Below are 22,081 nucleotides of genomic sequence, written 5' to 3'. Positions count from 1 at the left end.
AAAATGTTTAATCATATTCATATGTTACAAAACCAAACTTCATATTCCTTTTTTTACCTTTAGCATTAATTTAGTACCTTCTTTGCTTTTGCTACAAAAACATTACAATGTTTTGCATTACAATGTTTTTGTTAACCATAGTCTATAAATTACCTTAGTTATATTTTCCCCATGTATCACCACATTCTTAACACCTTGTAATAGAACATTCCTGTATTTATATTATTAACCACAATCCTCATTTAACACCAAAATCATTGTTATATACTCCATATATTGCCCTCCAGCTGTCCTCCAACAAACAATAACCTCCCTAGAATACTCATTTCAGCCACAATCACATCCATAAATCAACAGTGTTTCTTACAGTTATTATAATATATTACCACCAAGTCCATCCATTAACACATATTTACATTTGCCCTTATTAAACATTCTACATACATCCAGCATCATCTTCCCCTTCTCAACCCATCTTCAATCCCCCACAAACCTACACTTCATAGCTCAACACTGTAAGTCTACTTATTGTATTTAGGTTATATCAGTAAGACCATAAAATATTCGCCTTTTTGTGACTGGCTAATTTCACTCAACTTAATATCCTCAAATTTTCTCCATCTTGTCTTGTGCTTCCCCAACTGATTTCTTTTTACAGCTGACTAGTATTCCACCATATGAATCTACCACATCTTGTTTATCCATTCATTGGTTGACAGACACTTAGGTTGTTTCCATTTTTTAGTGATTGTGAATAATGCTGCTATGAATATGGGTATGTAAATATCTGTTCACATCCTTGCTTTCATATCTTCTGAGTGTATTCCTAGTAGAGGGATTACTGGATCATAGGGTAGTTCTATATTTAGCTTTCTGAGGAAATGCCAAATCATCTTCCACAGAGGTTGCACCATTTTACATGACCACCAACAGTGAAGGAGTCTTCCTATTTCCCCACATCCTCTCTAGCATTTGTAGTTTGTTTGCTTCTTTTAAAAATAATGGCCATTCTGTATGACATGAGATTATATCTCATTGTAGTTTTGACCTGCACTTCCCTAATAGCTAGTGATGTAATTTTTATTTAGGCAATTTATATTTCCACTTTGAAAAAATGTCTATTCAGTTCTTTTACCCATTTTTAAATTGGGTTGCTTGTAATTTTGTCATTAAGTTGTGTGATATCTTTATGTACATGGAGGTCAATCCCCTGTCAGATATGTGGTTTCCAAAGATTTTTTTCCCATTGAGTTGCCTTCTCACTTTCTTAACAAAACTGTTTGAAATGCAAAAGTGTTTAATTTTGAGGCAGCCTCATTTATCTATTTTTTTCTTTTGTTGTTTGTGCTTTGGAGGTAAGGTCTAAGAAACCACCACAGACCAAAAGATCTTGAAGATGTCTCCCCACATTTTCTTCTAGGAATTTTGTGGTTCTAGTTTTTATGGTCAGGTCCTTGGTCCATTTTGAATTAGTTTTTGTATAAGGTGTGAGATAGGGGTCCTCTTTCTTTCTTTTAAATATGGATATCGTTTTCCAAGCACCATTTTTTTTTATATGCTGTTCTAACTCACCTAAGTGGGTTCTACAGCCTTGCTAAAAATCATTTGACCATAGCTGTAAGGATCTATTTACAAACTCTCAATCCAATTCCATTTCATCAATCTGTCTATCTTTATGCTGGTATCATGATGTTTTTTACCAATGTAGCTAGATAATAAGTTTTAAAAAGTCTGGAAGTGAGAGTTCTCCAACTTTTTTCTTATTTTTATAGGTATTTTTGGCTATTCAGGGTCCTTTACCCTTCTAGATAAATTTGATAATTGGCTTTTTCATTTCTACAGAAAAAAAGCTGTTGGAATTTTTATTGGGATTGCATTAAATCTGTAAATCAGTTTGGGTAGAATTGGCATCTTAATGATATTATTTCATTTTCTAATCCATGAACATGGTATGTCCTTCCATTTATTTAGATCTTCGGTTTCTTTCAGCAATGTTTTCTAGTTTTCTGAATAGAGGTCCTTTATGTCCTTGGTTAAGTTTATTCCTAAATATTTTATTCTTTTATTTGCTATTGTAAATGGAATTTGTTTTCCTGACTTCCTTCTCAGGATGCTCATTAGTAGTGTATAGGAGCACTACTAGTTTTTGCATATAATCTTGTATCCTGCCACTTTCCTGAAGCCATCTATTAGTTCCAGTAGCTTTGTTATGGATTTTTCAGGATTTCCTAAGTATAGGACCATATCATCATTTCCCCAGTGTGAATTCTCTGATGTCTAATAAGATTTGAGTCCCCCCTGAAGCCTTTCCCACACTCATTACATTCATAGGGTCTCTCTAGTGTGGATTCTCTGATGCCTAATAAGTTTTGAGCTGTGCCTGAAAACTTTTCCACTGATGAACTTTCTCCCCACTAGAAATTACTACATGTTTAATAATGTTTGTTCTCTCAAGATATTTCCCAAATTGGTGAGATTTTTCTTTAGCACAAATTCTTCAATGTCCAGTATGATCTGAATTCCATTTGAAGCTTTGGTCATAAGTACCATGTTTACAAGATTTCTGATGTGTAAGTACATTTATATTCATACTTAAACTTCTCTCATTTCCATCATGGCTTATTTTTTCAACTGTGAGGATATTTTTGTGGGTGAAGATTTTACCAGAATCTCCATTCTGGACAGATGGCCTTTGAGATTCCCTCGGTTCCTTTTGCCATTGCTTCTTTACTCTGCCTCTAGGTTTACTGATGTCTTGAGCTCATCAGATTCTTCTGATATGTATTCCCGATATAATTCTCTGTGATTCCATTTTTTCATAAATGTCCAGCTTTAACATGTATCCACTGTTTTCAATCTCATTATTTAGAAGGAAAAAAAGAGAGGCTAATATTACCTATTTGCTAAGCTAGGAGAAAAGAAAATATTGAATATACCCAATATAGTTATATTTTGCTACTTGATTTGGCTATTCTGAAAATGTGGCCATTCAAATGTCTACTTTCTCATGAATCTATACTGTACTCATGGCTCTAAACTGTACTGTAGTCAAGCAGTCCCTTTTTGTTACAGAGTTTCCTTTCTCTACCATATGCTAATGCAGGAAAGGTGGATAGGGATTACTGGTCTTGGGGTGGGAGAAATTTACAGTTCTATATAGGGTGGATGGAGATTTTTCTGAAACAAACCTGAAAGCAGAATTTGTGGTAATTTATTGAAAATTATCTACGATTTATTCTTGGGCTCATCATTGGTACCGTTCACACCTCAGATGATACTGGGGTCTTTCTGTAATATTCTATTTATGAGTATATCATCATGAATCTGCCTTTTTTCTATATTTATCTGTACTTCTCTATTAACACATTTTATTTTTGTCCATGTACTTCTTCCTCTTTTGCTTCTTTTCTCTTTCTCTGTCATTTTCTCAACTCCTTCATTTTTCTTTCCTTTAATTTGGTCATAATATAAAAATATTCTCTATTTTGAAAATATTCTGGATAGTGAACAAATGGAAAAATAGAAATAACCTAGATAAAGACAAAATTATCTTTTTTTCCGAATTGGCCACTGATCCATAGGAAAAAAAGTTCTCTAGTCACTGGGTAATAAAAGAAAGGACCACCTACACCTACTAAGACTAATCTGAGAAGGGAGCTTCACTTTACTGCCTCATCATTAACATATATTATATGCAATCCTGGCCCTTACCACAGTCCAATAGGAGCTGGAATTCTGAAGAACCATAAAGAGCCTTGGTCTCCACTGGCTGGAATTGAGCACTAAGTGCTGATCTGAGAGGTGCTACTTTTCTCCTGATTATTTCTTGTCCATGCCCATGGGCTGGCACTTAAGAAAGATAATGTATATTTGGGTTCATGAGGGAATCTCTAATGGAATTAAACATCTTAGGAAAAAAAATCACAAAAGGAACCTCCTATAGGAATACAAAATTGGGGAAGGTAGAATCAACTCTGATTCAATTGTAAAATGATGTGTGGTACCAGCCACAAAAGAAAGGAAACAAAAATGCATAGTGAATTATGAGTCCCTGCTAATCTCACTGGATATTCAGTGTCAGACCCTCTCCTCCCATTGTTATCCTCCATCTCTTCTGAAGGTCTTACACCCCCCATCCCCTATGCACCTGGAGTAGTGTTTCATTTGGCCTCTCCTCAAATCTTCCAGTATAGTGTGACTGCTTTCTGCCCACTCTGGGTAATGTTCACACAACCAGACTTGAAGTTCCCCTCGCAGGATGATCAGGAACTGCTCCAACACCAGCAGACCCAGGATCTTGGTATGTGTCTATGATTTCAGCCATTGAAAACAGAACTTCTGGAGCTGGTTCAGTGCCTCCTGGAGTCCAAGTGAACCTGGTAGCAGAACTGCTTTGAAACCTGCCTGTTCTTGCCTAAGGGTATCACTTCTCTGTAGGCAAGTGATCTGCTTCTAGATAAAATCTTCCTCTTCTACTACCACTATCAAAAGTCCTTCCACCTCTGGGGTCTGAATATTCTGGGCTGCAGCTTTCTTTGACTCTGTTGCCATCTCAGGATAAAATATATTATGAGGAAACCCACTTCTGCTTTGGAAAGGATATTCTTTAGATTCATTAACTCTCTTGAGGGATAAAAAAATTACTATTACTGTCTATGAAGATGAAAAGCTACATCATCCTAGATACAGAAATAGTTATTCTCTATTACACAAAAATTTTCTGGGTATTTATTATTTGTAAAAGCACTGAGATACTTCCTTTGTGGAATACAACTGTTTCATGATTTCTCCCTCAAAGGCTTAAATTTTTAATTCAAAAATGAAAAGAGGCTGTTGATGTGGAAGGAGTGAGAGGTGGGGTGTGTGGTATATGGGAACCTCTTATATTTTTTATTTTTTATTTATCACCCCCCACCCCCCCAGCTTGCTTGTTGTCTACTCTCTGTGTCCATTCACTGCACACTCTTCTTTGTTTTTTTTGCTTGTCTCCCTTTTTGTTGCATCACCCTGCTGAGTCAGCTCTCTGTGGTGCTTGTGGGCTGGTGGTACTCTGCAGCATGTGGGCAAGCCTGCCTTCACAAGGAGGCCCCGGAACACAAACGCAGGGCCTCCCATAAGGTCGATGGGGACCCAATTGATTGAGCCACAGCTGCTTCCCTCTTATATTTTTTAATGTAACATTTTTTTGTGATCTATGTATCTTTAAAAAAGAGAATTAAAAATAAATTTAAAAATAAAAATAAGATAATTTAAATTAAAAAACATTAAATTTAACTATAAGACACTAAATATTTTTTAAAAGATTTATTTCTGCCCACCCCCCACTCCTGTTGTCTGCTTTCTGTGTCCATTCACTGTGTGTTCTTCTGTGTCTGCTCATATTGTCATTAGGTGGCTCTAGGAACCAATCCTGGGACCTTCTGGAGTGGAAGAGAGGCAATCATTCTCTTGCACCACCTCAGCTCCCTGGTCTGCTGTTTCTCTTATTGTCTCTCCTCTGTGTCTATTTTGTGTTGTGTCATCTTGCTGTGCCAGCTCTCTGTGTGGACCAGCACTCCTGCATGGGACACCGCTACTGTATAGGGAAGTACTCTGCACAGGCCAGCACTCCGTGTGGGCCAGCTCACCACACGGGCCAGCTTGCCTTCACCAGGAGGCCCTAGGCATCAAATCCTGCCTAGGGAGCCCAGTTACTTGAGCCACATCTACTTCCCAGGATACTAAATATTAACAAACTATATAGGGAAGCAGATTTGGCCCAATGGATAGGGTGTCCACCTACTACATGGGTGGTCCAAGGTTAAAACCCAGGACCTCCTGACCCATGTGATGAACTGGCCCATATGCAGTGCTGATGTGCACAGGAGTGCCCTGCCACACAGGGGTATCCCCCACATAGGGGAGCCCCACGTGCAAGGAGTGTGCCCTGTAAGGAGAGCTGCCCAGCATGGAAAAAGTGCAGCCTGTCCAGGAATGGCACTGCACACACGGAGAGCTGATGCAGCAAGATGATGCAACAAAATGAGACACAGATTCTGGGTGCCACTGACAAGAATACAAGTGGACACAGAAGAACACACAGTGAATGGACACAGAGAGCAGACAGCTGGGGAGGGGGATGGGGAAGGAAGAGAAATAAATCAATCTTTAAAAAAACCCAAAAATCCCCAAGCTATATATGATTAAATTATAACTAAGTCATACAGAGTAACAGTGGGTTGCAAAGGTTTGGGAAAACGTAATTTAAAAACTGAGTTCTGAAGAATGGATAGAGTTTTTACTAGGTTATGGGAAAGAGAGAAATAGGAAATTACAAGCAGGGAAACAGCTTGAACAAATGGTTAATGGTGGAAACACAGAAGTGGGAAAAGCATAAAGTTCAATAGAAGGTTTGCATAAGGAAATTATAGAGACAAAGATTGGGACCTTACTGTAAAAGCCTTAAGTGTCATATTTGTGAATTTAGAATTTATCTTCTAGGCACTCGGGAGCAAATGAAAGCTTTTGAGCAGAATGACCTGGTAATACTGTGGAGATTAGTATGTTGTTCATTTCTTCCATGATGGATAGCAAGATGAAAAAACAGAAAGAGAGAGTCCGATGTAATCATTCAAGTGTGAAGAAAATACAAGCTTGGATTATTATAATTGTACTTTCAGAGTTTGGGACTAGGATTATTCTTAAATATAATAGGGCAACTTTTCTTGAAAGAGGTTAATTATTTCAGCCAGTGTGCCTAGTTCCTTTCCCAAATGTGTCAGACTGAATTCTTGCCCCAACAATCCCTTCTCTACCTTCCTAGCTTCTGGGTTCAGTCCATATCAGGGCTGTTGGGGCCCCTCATCATGCCACTAAAATATAATAAAGTCTTATTATTGAATTCTGCAAGTCTTATTATTGAATAGCATTTCAAGTCTTATTAGCCCTTGGGAATAGTGAACCTGGTTTCTGAACTGAAGAACAGAGTAAGAGAATTTAGAGGTAAAGCCCTAACACACAATAGCAAACTGCAAATATCAATCTCTTAAGTTCCTTTACAAATCATTTCAGCAAGTTGACTACTAATAGACACAAAGACATGTACTTTATGGAGAATCTTAACACAAGCAAAACACAGGGGTAGACATTTTACAGCAGTGGTTTCCAAGAAAAGTCTGAGCTCAGTGTTGGAATCATCGCCTAATCATCATGTGGAAAATTTATTAGATTTCTGGGCCCTTCCCCTAAAGATGCTGACTTGGTTGGTTTGGAGTATACCTGGAAAACCTGTATTTTGATGCACAGGTATAGGGGAGTAAAAAAAAAAAGAAGGTGCAATGTCCCCCAGGGAGTTTGCAATCTAGTTCAAAAGAAATTACAGAAAATACACATATAGAAAAATTCAAATAAAATACATTTCACATGCCAGGCACATTGTTAATGCTTGATAAATGATGCAAGTTGCACTAAACAAGCTGGATGGTGGATTCATGAATGTTCTAAAGATTCTGAAGTGGGAAGACACTGCACGTGTAGATGTGTGAATAATAACAAATATTTCCTAGATGTGGTGTGGCTTAAACTCAACAATTAAGGATGAGAAAGATTCAGAAAGGCAGAGAGAAGGGCTAAGGAATAGAACCGAGGAAGTGGGAATGAGCAGCAGATTGATGGTGAGACCTGCTTGCAAGGGTATGATAATTGGAATGGCTAAGAAGTCCACCACCTCTGCTAAGGAATTCATCACCTTAACTCTGAGTTCCTAAAGTTTCAAAAAAAACACATACATCTGTGAATCCAACAGACATCACCTTGTTTTATTTTTGTTTAGTTGTTCACTAAATGACTGGAGCTCCATGAGGTTAAGGACCATGCCTTAATATTTATTCTTAAGACATCACACCAGAAGCAGAAGTGGCTCAAGCAACTGGGCTCCCACCTGCCACTTGGGGAGTCCCAGGTTTGGTGCCTGGTGCCTCCTAAGGAAAGAGAGCAGGACAGTGAGCTGATGTGATGGGAGGTACAGTGAGCTGATGCAACAAGATGATGTAAGAAGAGACACAAGGAAAAAAAATGAAAGACACAAGAAAGCAGGGAACAGAGGTGGTTCGGGCTATTAGGCACCTTCTTCCCACATCAGAGGTCCCAGGTTCAGTTCCCCATTCAGCCTGAAAAGAAGACCAGCACACAACAAGCAGACACAGCAAATGCAAACAAGGGGGTGGGGAGGAAAGCTTGAGATGACATCTGTTTTTGATATTGTGTTTAGAACATACATTCACTTGGAAATGTTAATAAGCAACAGACACTGAGACTTTAACAATGGAAAGCAGCCAGGGGATGGAAATATAGATTTAGACAAAATCCGTAGAAAGGGCAGTTGAAGATAAATTACCTGGATTAAATCTTCAAGAGTATGAAATGAAGATTACAAGGCTCAAAGACTGAACCTTAAAAAATACAGTTTGAGTAGGCATAATTAGGAACATACTTTGAAAAAATAACAGAGAAAAAAGAAAGAGGGTTAGTGCTATGATATATTAATCAGACGGTCTCAATCCTTCATATTTGACTGAGTCATATTCCTTTGATATAATGGTTTAATTCCACTTATGTTTCCTTGATGTGTTAAGCAGATACTTACCAGGCAGTGTCCTAATGCTTTATGGGCATTATCTCATTCAGAATGGGAGATAGGCAGTAAAGTAGGTCCACATAATCCTCAGTTCGTTTAAATTTTAATCTTCAAGCCAAATAGCTGGTTCTACAACATGTTATCACCTCACATAACTGGTAGTCATATCTCTAGGTGTTTTGTCATTTCTCATCAGGGTTGGTCTCATTGCATCAGCGCACACAGGAAGTACTCACTAAATATTTACGGTGCGAATATATTTCTTGGGGAGGAGGGGTCCGTCCCCGCTGTCCCTGCTTAGAAGGCAGTTACTCCTTCCTAGAAATACAGGGTCGGACACCGAGGCAGTTTGCTTTGGCAGAAAGCAGCCGATCCACTACAGAAGCCAGCCCTCTCTGCCACACCCCGCAGGTCTGGGCCCCTCTGACCAATGACCCCAGAGTCAAGGCCAGCAGCCACCCAGGACCCCTGAACTACGCCCTCTCGGCCGCCAGATGACATCCTGGCGACCATGGTAACTGTGGAGCTCGCCAGCCCCTGCCGAGGTGCCGCGGGAGCCAAGGCGAACTGGTTCCGCCCCTCCCCGTCCCCTGAGGCTGGGGTCGGAGTCTCAGCGACGCCGCACAGAGCTGGCTTGGATGGGACGCTTCCGGCGGAAGGTGGCGCACCCTCGACGGTTCCTTCCGGGTGACCTGGAGACTATGCAGAAGCCGGGCGGCCTCCGGACTGTGGTCCTCAGAAGCTTCGTGGACCTTCTGGCGCTGGGACTACAGTTGCCAGCGTCTGGGCCTTCCCCTGCGGGCCTGTGGGTGGAAGGAGGACGTGTCTTTTTTCCAAACATTCCTCCTTAGCGCGCTTGCGGCCCCAGCTTCGGTTTCAACCTGGGAAAATGCAGTTGAACACAGAAATGTTCAAAAACTAACAACAACAAAAACAAAACAAAGCCACAATGATGTCAGTGATTATGTCAAGGGTATACGGGAACCAACTGAAAGAGGGCTCAATGGACAAGATCCGATAGAAAACGCAGTATTTGGATTATAGCTCAGAGTATAACATAAATATGATACCACACTGAACAGATCAATGGTTGAATGAAAAAGCTAATGCGGGAGACTAAACAAATCCGTGCAGAAGAATTCAAATAAGTTATATTGATACTCTGCTCTCAAAGAGGCAGAGCATAACCCCACTCCTTAAGTGTGGTCTTGCATAGCGACTTCTTTCTCAAGAATACAGTATGGAAAGTGGTTAAAAAGAGGTAATTTTGCAGTGGAGAAACCTGACAAACACTTCTTCAGGTGGATGATTATGGTTAACCTCAGCAGTGATAAGTATATATCTTTGAGATAATGTGTTGAGAATGGTGTTTTGCCTCTCTCGTTTTCTTCCCCCAAATATGTAACCCTGTCTAATTATGAGAAAAGCAATAGACAAATCCCAATTGAGGGCCGTTTTATGAAATACCTAGCCCCAGTACTGTTTAAAACTGTGAAGGGCATATAGTCTTCAATGCTACCACATAACTGTTATCTGAGGAATTACCTTCACCATCATCTTGTCCCTTCTCTTGCCTTCTTTGTTGAGTGCCTTATTTTCAGGGTATGGTGTTTTCCTCTTACTTAGTTTATTCCCTGTTTTTTTTTTTTTTTAAATAACATTCTCTAGAAGTTTCTTGCAAAAGAATGCATGAAAGGTAAATTTTGTGAGCCTTTGCAAGTCTTAAAATTATGTCCTTATGCTTGATTGATATTTGCTTTGGTCAAGAATTCTAGATTTGAAATGATTAACATCAAAAATTTGAAGGTATTCCTTCATTGTCTTTTAAAAAATATATATATATATACTTTTTTATTTTTATTATTAAAAAAAAACTTAGATTACATAAATGTTACACAAAAAATATAGGGGATTCCCATATGCCTTGCTCCTTAGGCCTCCCACATTTTCCCATATCAGTGACATCCTTCTTTAGTGTGAAACGTTTGTCACAATTGATGAACACATCTTGGGGCATTGCCACTAAGCAATTACAATAGTTTATATTTATTACATGATATACAATGGCCTGTATCTGTCATTGAAATATTATTTAGGATAATTCCCAAGTCCCCAAAAAATCCCTCTCACCAGAACCTCCAGTGGCCATTGCTTCTACATCCATGATAAAAGTTCTTCTATTGCTAGGATCACAACAAGTCTACTGTAGAACAACTGTAAGTCAATTCTAGTCCATTGTCCATTTCCCCATCCTGAGGCTTCTGTGATGGTGATGCCCACTCAACCTCTAATTGAGAGGGGGCTTAGGTCTCCTGGGGCAGATGGATAGGACTTTCTTGATTGCTGTTGTAGACTCTCTCTCTGTTCCTTGAGATGGTTGTTGTCATTTATCTTCTCCTTGTTAGTTGTCCTGGGTGAGTCCAATGAACTGGAGAGTAGGTGTTGCAAGGTTATTGAGATTCAGGGCCCACCTGGCACATGGACAGTACAAAGATTTAAGTCTCTTGAACATACAACTATCAACTATAGTACTAACTATGGGTTCAAATAGAGGGGTAGCAGAGCCACATGCAGGGAAAATACAACTTAGTCCAACTCTATCACACTGGGGAGTATAAATTCCAAAGTAGGGCTCACTGGCAGGGTGCCAAACTCCTGTGCTGTCTACCCTGTCTATAGTGTCTGTAAGCCATATAAACTCATTTGTCTTTTCCCTTTCCCACTTTTGGTCAAGGTCTTTTTCCAGTTGCATTGCTATTTGGTGCTTGGTAATAATCCTTCGGTGCCAGGGAGGGTCATCCCTGGGAGTCATGTCCCATGATGGGGGGGGGGGGGAGGAATGCATTTATAAGCTGAGTTTTGGCTTAGAGAGAGGCCACATTTGAGCAACAAGGAGGCTTTCAGGAGCTAATACTTAGGCACCCTATAATACTATGCTAAATTTCAATTTCAGAAGTAAAGGTCCATAAGTATAGTCATCACAATCAAGGGCCCATCAGAAGTCCACTAGTCTCTGCCCAGCTATACTTACAGGATTCTTGCTGTCCCATTAGAGAATGTGGCAGAGCTCCCCAGAATGGGAACTTGATATTTCTTTGGTTATTGTGTGGATCTCCATCCCCTGTAACAGTATCCCATGAACACTTGTGCAATGGATGGGCATAACAGTGGTACAGCAATGCTATTGGGCTGGGTGGTGCTGGTCTATAAGGGGGATAGGTGGGGAGGGTGGGTTCGACTGTCCATGGAATTGGGGGTAGAGTTGGGGGAGGGAGCATGTGAACTCTGGGGATTTGTTGGTATGTGGTTGAAACTACAATGTTGGGTATGTTTTTTGGCAAATATGGCAGGGGAGGGTTACTGGTTTAAGGGTTTGGATGTGGGGGCATGAGGGACAGGTCATACATGGGGCCAGCTTCTAGGGAGTGTGTATCACTCATCTTGTCATAGTGTGTTGTATCAGGGGATGGAGACTCACATGATGAGGAGAAATGTGTTGGACTCCTATCCTGTGGAGTCCTGCTATGATCTCAAATAGAGGGTGGGAGTCTCTTGAGAACAAATGCAGTGCCTAACAGGGGAGGTCAGGCCAGTATGTCAAGCCCTCAATGTTGTTGCAAGTAACTATGAATCTGGTCCTTCAGTGAGTTAATCTTGGTGGTTACCATGGGTTCAGAGGGGAGAGGGAGGGAGGAATAGAATAGATGGAACATGGGACATTTTTGGGGTGATGGGATTGTTCTACATGATCTTGCAAGGATAGATACAGACTATGTCAAACTTCATCAAAATCTATAGAAGTGTACAGTCCAAAATGTGAAGCACAATATAAATTATTGACCATGGTTAGTAGCAGTGTTTCAGTATTTGTACATAAATTGCAACATTTTACATATTAATAACATATAAAATGTTATTAATAGGGAAAAGGGGAAAAGGTAGAGGATATGGGATATATGAGATTCACATATTCTGTAGGTGATTTTTCTGTAACCTAAAGCTTCTTTGAACATAATGAAAAAAATTAGACTCTGGGTGAATAAATAGAAGCAATGTCACTGTACATGCAAGACAACAGATCTTACAGTGATGAAAGACAATGTTAAAAATGTTTAAATTTTATATTTTTTATTCTTATTTTTTTCCTTGTTTCAAACTTTATATCTTTTTCCTAATAATTGTTTTTGGTTATTTTCTTAGCTTCAATTTTGAAGAAGTTTTGGGTCACAGAAGGGTTACAACTGTGGTAGGGGAGGATCATTGGTGCTGGGTATCAGAGAGAGGGGGATGCATGGGTGGAGGTTCGTCTGGGGCATATCTATAAGGCATATGAATGTGTTCACTGTCGTCTAATTTCAAGTGCTGTTGTTGACAAGTTTGTCATTCTGATTTTCCATCCTTTGTATGTGATGTGATCTATTTTCTTTTGGAAGCTTTTAAGATCTCTTTATCTTCATGGTTCTTAAATTTTACAATAATGTGTCTTGGTGAGGGCCTTTTTTCATTCACAATGCTGAATAATCAGTAGGACTTTTCAGTCTGGTATTTAATGAATTCAGTTCTGGAAATTTCTCTGAAATATTTCTCAGATAATCTTCCATTTTCCCATTTTCTTTATCTTTTTCTTCTTTTCAGTTTCTTTTCTTTTTTTTTAAAGATTTATTTATTTATTTCTCTCCCCTTCTCCCCCATACCCCCACCCCAGTTGTCTGTTCTCTGTGTCTATTTGCTGTGTCTTCTTTGTCTGCTTCTGTTGTCAGCGGCATGGGAATTTGTGTTTCTTTTTGTTGTGTCATCTTGTTGTGTCAGCTCTCCATGTGGGCGGTGCCATTATTAGGCAGGTTGCACTTTCTTTCGCGCTGGACGGCTCTCCTTACAGGGTGCGCTCCTTGTGCGTGGGGCTCCCCTACATGGGGGACACCCCTGCATGGCACGGCACTCCTTGCACGCATCAGCACTGTGCATGGGCCAGCTGCACATAGGCCCATGGTAGACAGATGCCCTAACCACTGGGCCAAGTCCGCTTCCCTCTTTTCAGTTTCTTAAAAGCTAAGAACAGATTAAAAATATTGACAAGAATAAAAAATAATATCACAAACTCCAAGGACATGACATTTAGCTTCACGAACCTTTACCATAATGTACAGTTTGCTTCAAATATTTTTAAAAAGAATTATACATTACATGATGCAGACTTCACCTGCATTTCTTCATGATTCCATTCCCTCAAGTCCTTCCCCTCATATGAATTCAGTATTTAACATTCTATTTTGGCTATATGTTTATTTTGTCATAAATTTAGTAGTGTTTTACAGATTTTAAATCTTTATTTCATTATATGAATTTTAAAATTATATGAATATATCAAATTGTAGCCATCCAATGTAGTTTATTCATTCTCCTGATGGTGTGCATTTAACCTCTCTCACTTTTTTTTTTTTTTTTTTGCTATTGCTCTAATCCTGAAATGCGTTTTCCTAATACATTTATATGGAAATATCTCTAGAGAATATATATAGAAGAGAAATTCCTAGGTAAAAATTTGTGCTTGTAATATTTCTCATTTCACTTTTATAGAGTATTACATATATTGACATACAATTTTGCCTGTTCTACTGATAACAGACATTAGAGAGTGTATGATTTTTGGATTATACAAAAAATTCTGCAGTGAACCTCCTTGTATATGTATCTGTGTGCTTATTTGTATGAATTACTCTAGAATATGAACATCTCCAACTTCCCTAGTTATTGCTAAATTACTCTAGAAAATTGTTATATCAGTTTATACTCCCACCAACAGCATATAAGTGTGACTATTGCTCCACATCCCAAGCAGTACTCTATGTTTTTGGTTGTTAATTTTTGCCATCCAATGGGTAAAAAGTGTTACTGTCTAATAAGTCTTTCTGTAGACTGTTTTTATAAAGATATTCTCCATTTTCTCCAAAAAAGTTTAAAATTTTTGATTTTTCACATTTAGGTCTTGAATCTGTCTGGAACAGATATTGTGTGTGCATAGTACAAAGTTGATACAATTTAATGTATTTTACATATGGATTGTCCCAACACTATTTATTGAATAGTCTGTATAAATTTCCTACTGAACTCCAAAGCCACTATTGTCATATCAACTTTTCATATATGTGTGGGGATATTTGGAATGTTTTTGTATTGTTTTATGGTCTGCTTGCCTATCTGAGTCAAGGCCACATATCATGATATCACAAGATATCCACTCCCCAAACCCTGTAATTCTTCTTTAACATTGTCATGCATATTCTTGGCCCTTTGCTTTTGCCTCTTCCATTTTATATTGAAAAAGTTAAATGAAAAATAATATTTGGATTTTGATTGGATATCTCAATTTATAGATAATTTGGGAAGAATGGACATCTTTAAAATATAGATTATTTTTCTATCCATGAACATAGTATATTCTTTTCATTTATTTGCAACTTGAAGATCTTTGATAAAAGTTTTACAATTTCCCACATAAAAAGCTTACAGATGTTTTGTCATATTTATTTTTCTGCTATTATATAAGTTATTTAGTTTTGAATTAAGCAATTGTTTCTTGTATAAGTAAATAAATTTATATGGTTCAAAAATAAAACTGAAAATGAGAAGCCATATGGTAAAAAATTTCCCTTCTACTCTTGCCTCTTTTTTTTTTTTTTAATTAATTAATTTATTTCTCTTCCCTTCCCACCCCTACCCTGGTTGTTCTCTGTGTCTATTTGCTGCATCTCTTTGTCCACTTCTGTTGTTGTCAGCGGCACGGGAATCTGTGTTTCTTTTTGTTGTGTCATCTTGTGTCAGTTCTCCGTGTGTGCGGCGCCATTCCTGGGCAGGCTGCACTTTCTTTCACACTGGGCAGCTCTCCTTGCAGGACACACTCCTTGCGCATGAGGCTCCCCTACGCGGGGGACACCCCTGCGTGGCAGGGCACTCCTTGCGCGCATCAGCAGTGCCCATGGGCCAGCTCCACACAGGTCAAGGAGTTCCGGGGTTTGAACCATGAACCTCCCATGTGGTATATGGACGCCCTAACCACTGGGCCAAGTCCGCTTCCCTCTTGCCTCTCTTCTACTCAATTCCCAACCTTTGTTATAGGTAACCACTATAATTAGCTTATTGAATATCTTTCCAGTGATGTTTTGTGCATATTCAAGAAAATATAATTTTATGTTTTTGTTTTACTTAAAAGATATATGGTTTTTCATCCTGTTATATCATGGATTTTGCTCTAGGTCAGTACAAAGAGAGCGTCCCCATTCTCTTTTATAGTTGCAGGTTACTCCATTGTGTAAATGTACCATAATATTCTGAACTGGTCTCTATTGTTCTAAACTATTGTCCCAATTCACAGGCATGTGGAGTTTAATTTGGTTATTCAAACAGTACCTCTACAAACATTCTTGCAAATATGAGTTCCATATGTATTCAATTATATCTAAGTCAATTATATAGCTAATTCCTAAAAGTAGAATTACTGGATCAAAGGGTACATGTTTTATATTTAAAATCTATCTAATCTCTATCATCAACTTGCCAAAAATAGCAATTATACCAATTTATACTTTGATGATAATATCTGATATGCCACCAATATTTCACAGAGAGTAGCATGAAAGTCATGAATTTTAAAAAATCTTACAGGTAATTGACTGTAATTTTAATTTGCCTTACTTTTAATGAGTGATTTTGAATATTTATTCATATGTTAGTCATTTGTACTTCTCTTTCTTTGAATTACCTGATGATATTTTTGCCATTTTTCTATTATGTGTTTCTTTTTTTTTTTAAAGATTTATTTATTTATTTTTTTCTCTCCCCTTCCTGCCCCTTCTCTGTGTCTATATGCTGCGTCTTTTTTGTCTACTTCTGTTGTTGTCAGTGGCATGGGAATCTGTGTTCCTTTTCTTTGCATCATCTTCTTGTGTCAGCTCTCCGTGTGTGTGGCACCATTCCTGGGCAGGCTGCACTTTCTTTCACACTGGGCAGCTCTCCTTACAGGGCGCACTCCTTGCATGTGGGGCTCCCCTACGTGGGGGACACCCCTGCGTGGCCCGGCACTCTTTGCATGCATTAGCACTGCACGTGGGCCAGCTGCACATGGGTCAAGGAGGCCCGGGGTTTGAACCATGGACTTCCCGTGTGGTAGATGGACGCCCTAACCACTGGGCCAAGTCTGCCACCTATTATGTGTTTTTAAGAGTTCTTTACTTTAACTCTATGTCATTGATAGGAATTGTAAAAATTTTTTCTTTTGAAAATCCTTTGATTCTTTGTAGAGCTTTCTTTTTAACCTTTTACGTAGTTGAGTCCATCAGTTTTTTTCTTTGTGATTTCTGGATTTTGAGTATAAAATAATTCTCCTATGCTTCATCTTCATGCATTTATTGTTTCATCTTTTTTGTCTTAAATATTTGATTCATTAATTATTTACCTTCATGTAAAGCATAAGTAATGGATCCAATTTTTTTTTCCTGACTAGGTATGTAATTGTCCCTACACCATTCACTAAATAGTTTATTTCCCCTTTTTAATCATTTGCAACCTCTTTCTTACACTAAAGTCTTGTTTATAATTGCATCCATTTTAGACTTCTGTTCTATTAGTTTTGTTGTTTCATTAAATGCCAGTGCAACATTATTATTGGGGCTGTACAATGTTTTAATGTCTGATAACTCTAGTTCCCTCCTATTCATCTACTTCTTTTGTGTATTTCTTCATGCAAATGATTAGTAGTTGTTTCTAGATTTAAAAACTAATTTTTGGGACCACATTAAATTTATAAATTAACTTAGGAAGAACTGATCTCTTTATTGTGTCAAGTTTTTATTCAAGTATGTTTCCTTCAGTAGTGGTTTAAATTTTTCATCATACTTATCATGGACTTTTTTTTTTTAACACAAATCAATTTTTTTATTGATTTTGTAAAAATATTACATTAAAAAAAAATATGAGGTCCCATTCAACCCCACCACCACCACCCCACCACTCCCCCCCAGCCACATTCACTCCCATCATCATGACACATCCATTGCATTTGGTAAGTACATCTCTGGGAATCTCTGCACCTTATGGTCAATGGTCCACATCATGGCCCATACTCTCCCCCATTCCATCCAGTGGGCCCTGGGTGGATTTACAATGTCCGGTGATTGCCCCTGAAGCACCGTACAGGGCAACTCCAAGTCCCAAAGGCACCTCCACATCTCATCTCTTCCTGCCATTCCCCATACCCATCAGCCACCATGTCCACTTTTCCCACTCCAATGCCACCTTTTCTCTGTGGACCTTGGACTGGTTGTGTCCATTGCACCTTTATGTTAAGAGGAGGCTCAGATTCCACATGGATACTGGATGCAATCCTCCTGCTTTCAGTTGTAGGCTCTCTAGGCTCCATGGTGTGGTGGTTGTCCTTCTTCAACTCCATCTTAGCTGAGTGAGGTGAGTCCAATAAATCCGATTGTAGGAGCTGGAGTCTGTTGAGGCTCAGGGCCTGGCTATCATATTGTCAGTCCAGAGATTCAAATCCCCTAATTATATCTTAAACCCCAACACCAACTACAATTCCAGTAAAGTAGCATGAAAGTCTTATGAAAAGAGATCCCATCTGAGTCCAGTTTCATCACGCAGAAACACCAGCATCATGGACATTTTGTATTCTTGTTTATTTTATCTTTTTGTTATCATGATAAATTATACTAACAGATATCTTAATATTGAGCCATTCTTGCATTTTTCAAATAAACCTCATTTGTTCATAATGTATTATTCTTTTGAAGTGCTGCTGGATTCCTTTTGTTAATATTGTATTTAATTTTTATATCAGTATTCATGAGTGGGGTTTTTCTAATTTATTTTTTTTCTAATCTTTGCAGATTTTGATATAAAATTATGGCACTTTAATATATTTTTGTCAGTTTTTCTATGCTTTGAATCTTAATTATTTATGATTTGGTAGGAATTTCTTATGAAACCTTCAGGTCTAGTTCTTTTGTCAGTGATAGTTCTTCCACAATCTATTCTATGGAAATCAGCCTGTTTAGACATTATATCTTTTCTAGAATCAGTTTTGATAAAAATATTTTCCTAGAAAATTACCAATTTGGTTTACATTTCCAAATTTATTTGCATAGATTTAACTGAAATACTTTAGTATTGGGTTTCTTTACATTTTCTCTGTTTCTATAGATATTTCATTTTCTTATTATGTATATTTTCACTCCCTCCTCTTTTTATAAATTAGGTTAAGGAATGCTTTCCCAATTTTTTTAAGGATATACTGGGGACTGAACCCAGGTCCTTGTACATGGGAAGCAGGTGCTCAAGCCATTGAGCTATACCTGCTCCTGGCTATTGATTTTTAAACATCCATCTCTTAGATTAATTTATAAGTTCTGTATTTTTCTAATTTCTGATTAATTTCTACTTCATCACAATTTCTTTTGCATTTCTTCAGCTTATTTTGTTGTCTTCTAACTTTTTCAGTTGGATCCTTAATTAATTAGACTTATCTATGTTTTGTATAAGTGTTTGTGGCTAAGAATTTTCCTCTACATATTGCTTTAGTTCTTCCTATATTTTCTTTTCTCTTTTTTTAAGCAAGAAATTTATTTAAACTACAAGGTGCTGGACTTGAAGGGAAAACCATCTAGGATTAATTTCTTTTAGTAATTTATCCCTATTTAAAGACAGATTGCCCTACATGTTAACAGCTATGTACAAAAAAAGTTATATTGGCCTTAGCTTTACAATGATACATGATAAACATTAAAATTCTCCAGACAAACAAGGTATGTAAGGATTTTTTATGTTATTGGTTTTTGTTAAACAGTGAGAGCAAAATAACTTACTGGAATATAATGGTAAGAGCTGAGTGAGCATGCCACTAAAGGAGAAAGGGGATATTTTCACAAACTCAGTGTTTTTTTCCCATCCTGTCTCCATTTGATATCTCTCTTCAGAGAGTTAAAATAGGTAGGGCTGTGATTTGTAATAAATTTAAGGCGGCGGACTTGGCCCAGTGATTAGGGCATCCATCTACCACATGGGAGGACTGCGGTTCAAACCCCGGGCCTCCTTGACCTGTGTGCAGCTGGCCCATGTGCAGTGCTGATGTGTGCAAGGAGTGCCCTGACATGCAGGGGTGTCCCCTGCATAGGGAAGCCCCACATACAAGGAGTGTGCCCTGTAAGGAGAGCTGCCAAGCACGAAAGAAAGTGCAGCATGCCCAGGAATTTCTGGGCACACACAAGGAGAGCTGTCACAACAAGATGACACAACAAAAAGAAACACAGATTCCCGTGCCACTGACAACAACAGAAGCGGACAAAGAAGATGCAGCAAATAGACACAGAGAACAGACAACCCGGGTGGGAGGGGGAAAGGGGAGAGAAATAAATAAATAAAGCTTTTAAAAAATATTTAAGTCAGTAACAGCTTCAATTAAATATTTAATCACAACATAGTACTTATAATGGGGATGAAAATGATGATCTCAATTATTTGTCTCCTGTTGAATTCCTTTCAGTTGGTTCATTGGGAGAAGATTTTGCTGTGGCCTAAGGCCTTCTTTAAAGCTCCCTTCAGTTCATTGTTCCTTAGACTGTAAATGAAGGGATTCAGTACAGGGGCTACAACCATGAAAATCACTGATGCTGCTGAGTCTTTTTCAGTTGAATGGCTGGATGAGGGGCTCATATAGACCCCTGTGATTGCTCCATAGAAAAGAATGACCAAGGCAAGATGGGATCCACAGGTGGAGAAAGCCTTGAGTTTTCCTTGGACAGAAGGGACTTTCATCACAGCAGAGATTATGCGGATATAGGATGCTAGGATACACCATGAAGGTACCACAAAGATCAACCCCACCACAGCAAGAACCATTAACTGATTAAGACTGGTATCAGAACAGGATAGAGGAAGGAGAGAGTTGATATCACAGAAGAAATGGTGGATGACATTATTAGAGCAGAAGTGCAGACGGGTCATCATAAGGGTGTGCAGGAGGGGGTTCAACATGGCAATGACCCAGGGTACAGTCACCAGAGAGGCACAGAGGTGCTGGGTCATAATGGTGGAATAATGCAAAGGGTGGCAGATGGCCACATAACGGTCATATGCCATCACTGTGAGAAGGAAATTGTCCATGTTGGCAAACATCATACAGAAATACATCTGTGCCAGGCAGCCAGGATAGGAGATGGATTGATCCTGCATTTGGATGTTCAGTAGCATCTTGGGAACTGTAGCTGAAGGAAGGCAGAGGTCTACCAAGGCCAGATTGGCAAGGAAAAAATACATGGGTGTGTGGAGGTGATGGTCTGAGCCAATGGCCAGCAAGATGAACGAGTTTCCCAACAGCCCTGTTAAGTAGAGACACAGGAAAAGTGCAAAGAGGAGTTTCTGTTGCCCTGGCCAATTGGAAAAGCCCAGGAGGAGGAATTCAGAGATACTGGTTTCATTTCCCTTTTCCATTGCTTGGATATATCTGTATGAAGACCCAGAGGTTGACATATTTCTACCAGAAAGAAGTTTTCCCTTAGTACTTTTTCTATACTCACCTATAGACCAGTCCCACTTACTAAATGTTCTCTCTTTAGGCCATCCTACCTTCTCTCTGGTGGTCTCCCAAGCCTTGCTGAACCTCAGGTATATCCTTCTACCCCATCAAGTACCTTCCATCTATCCTCCCTTACTGGGACCTTACCGCATCCAAGATCTCAATGAGATCAGTACATATCATTCTTGAGTAGGCCCAGATTGCCCTCCTCATCGTGATGTTGACACTAACTCTTGCACAGTTTGCATTGTGTGTGGCTGCCTGACAGTCAGCTGTGTGTTGGACAATATTCATGAACTGGATATGACTCCATGACAAACATTGACATTTAAGTAAGGAAATTTGTCCAAATATCTGTCCAGCACCACATGAAACACATGTCCTGGTGGGACACTAGACACCTACCATATATAAACCATAAGATGGGGGATAAATTATTCTATTTCATTAAGACTCACAAGAAAAGTATGCTTGAAAAATGTAAAACGTTACGCCTCCAAAAATTTTACATGAAGACTATGAACAGCATAGGATAATACTTATAAATAGTTTAAAGAAGCAGAAGACAAAAAAGAATAATAGATTGTATAGAATATGCATATATTCATGTAGATCAGGGCTTCTTAAAAAGGGATCCATGAGCTTGAATTGAAATTCAAAAAAACATTATTCTTGTGGGGACATGTTGGTATGGGTGTGATATATTTATTAAATAACACACACTATAGTGTGGACTTAGTAACGGGTCCATGTTTTTCGCTCAGTGAGTAAACAGGTCCATGGAACAAAAGAGGCTAAGAACCCTTGATATAGGTAAAACTAAAGCAGAACATAGAGAAAAATTGTGTCAGAAAATGAAGGGCAGGGGAAGCACATGTAGCTCAGTGGTT

The 22,081-nt window shown here is 38.7% G+C and overlaps 1 protein-coding gene and 1 pseudogene across 1 annotated transcript; both read right to left on the bottom strand.

Annotated features, from left to right (window-relative positions):
- Positions 1-2,228: 2,228 nt before the first annotated feature.
- Positions 2,229-9,127, bottom strand: LOC139437352 (zinc finger protein 165-like; annotated as a pseudogene).
- An 11,037-nt stretch (positions 9,128-20,164) lies between these two features.
- Positions 20,165-21,106, bottom strand: LOC101431658 (putative olfactory receptor 1F12P). The gene has a single exon (XM_004474202.2). The coding sequence runs from the start codon at positions 21,104-21,106 to the stop codon at positions 20,165-20,167; it is 942 nt and encodes a 313-aa protein (XP_004474259.2).
- Between the last annotated feature and the right edge of the window lie 975 nt (positions 21,107-22,081).

The sequence above is a fragment of the Dasypus novemcinctus genome, chromosome 22 (assembly GCF_030445035.2).
Source record: "Dasypus novemcinctus isolate mDasNov1 chromosome 22, mDasNov1.1.hap2, whole genome shotgun sequence".
NCBI classification, from domain to species: Eukaryota; Metazoa; Chordata; class Mammalia; order Cingulata; family Dasypodidae; genus Dasypus; species Dasypus novemcinctus.
Note: the sequence above shows the minus strand (reverse complement) of the source record. Positions and strands in the feature narration are given on the sequence as shown.

Coding starts and splice junctions, on each gene's coding strand:
- LOC101431658 (XM_004474202.2), bottom strand. CDS start 21,106: ATGGAAAAGGGAAATGAAACCAGTATCTCTGAATTCCTCCTCCTGGGC.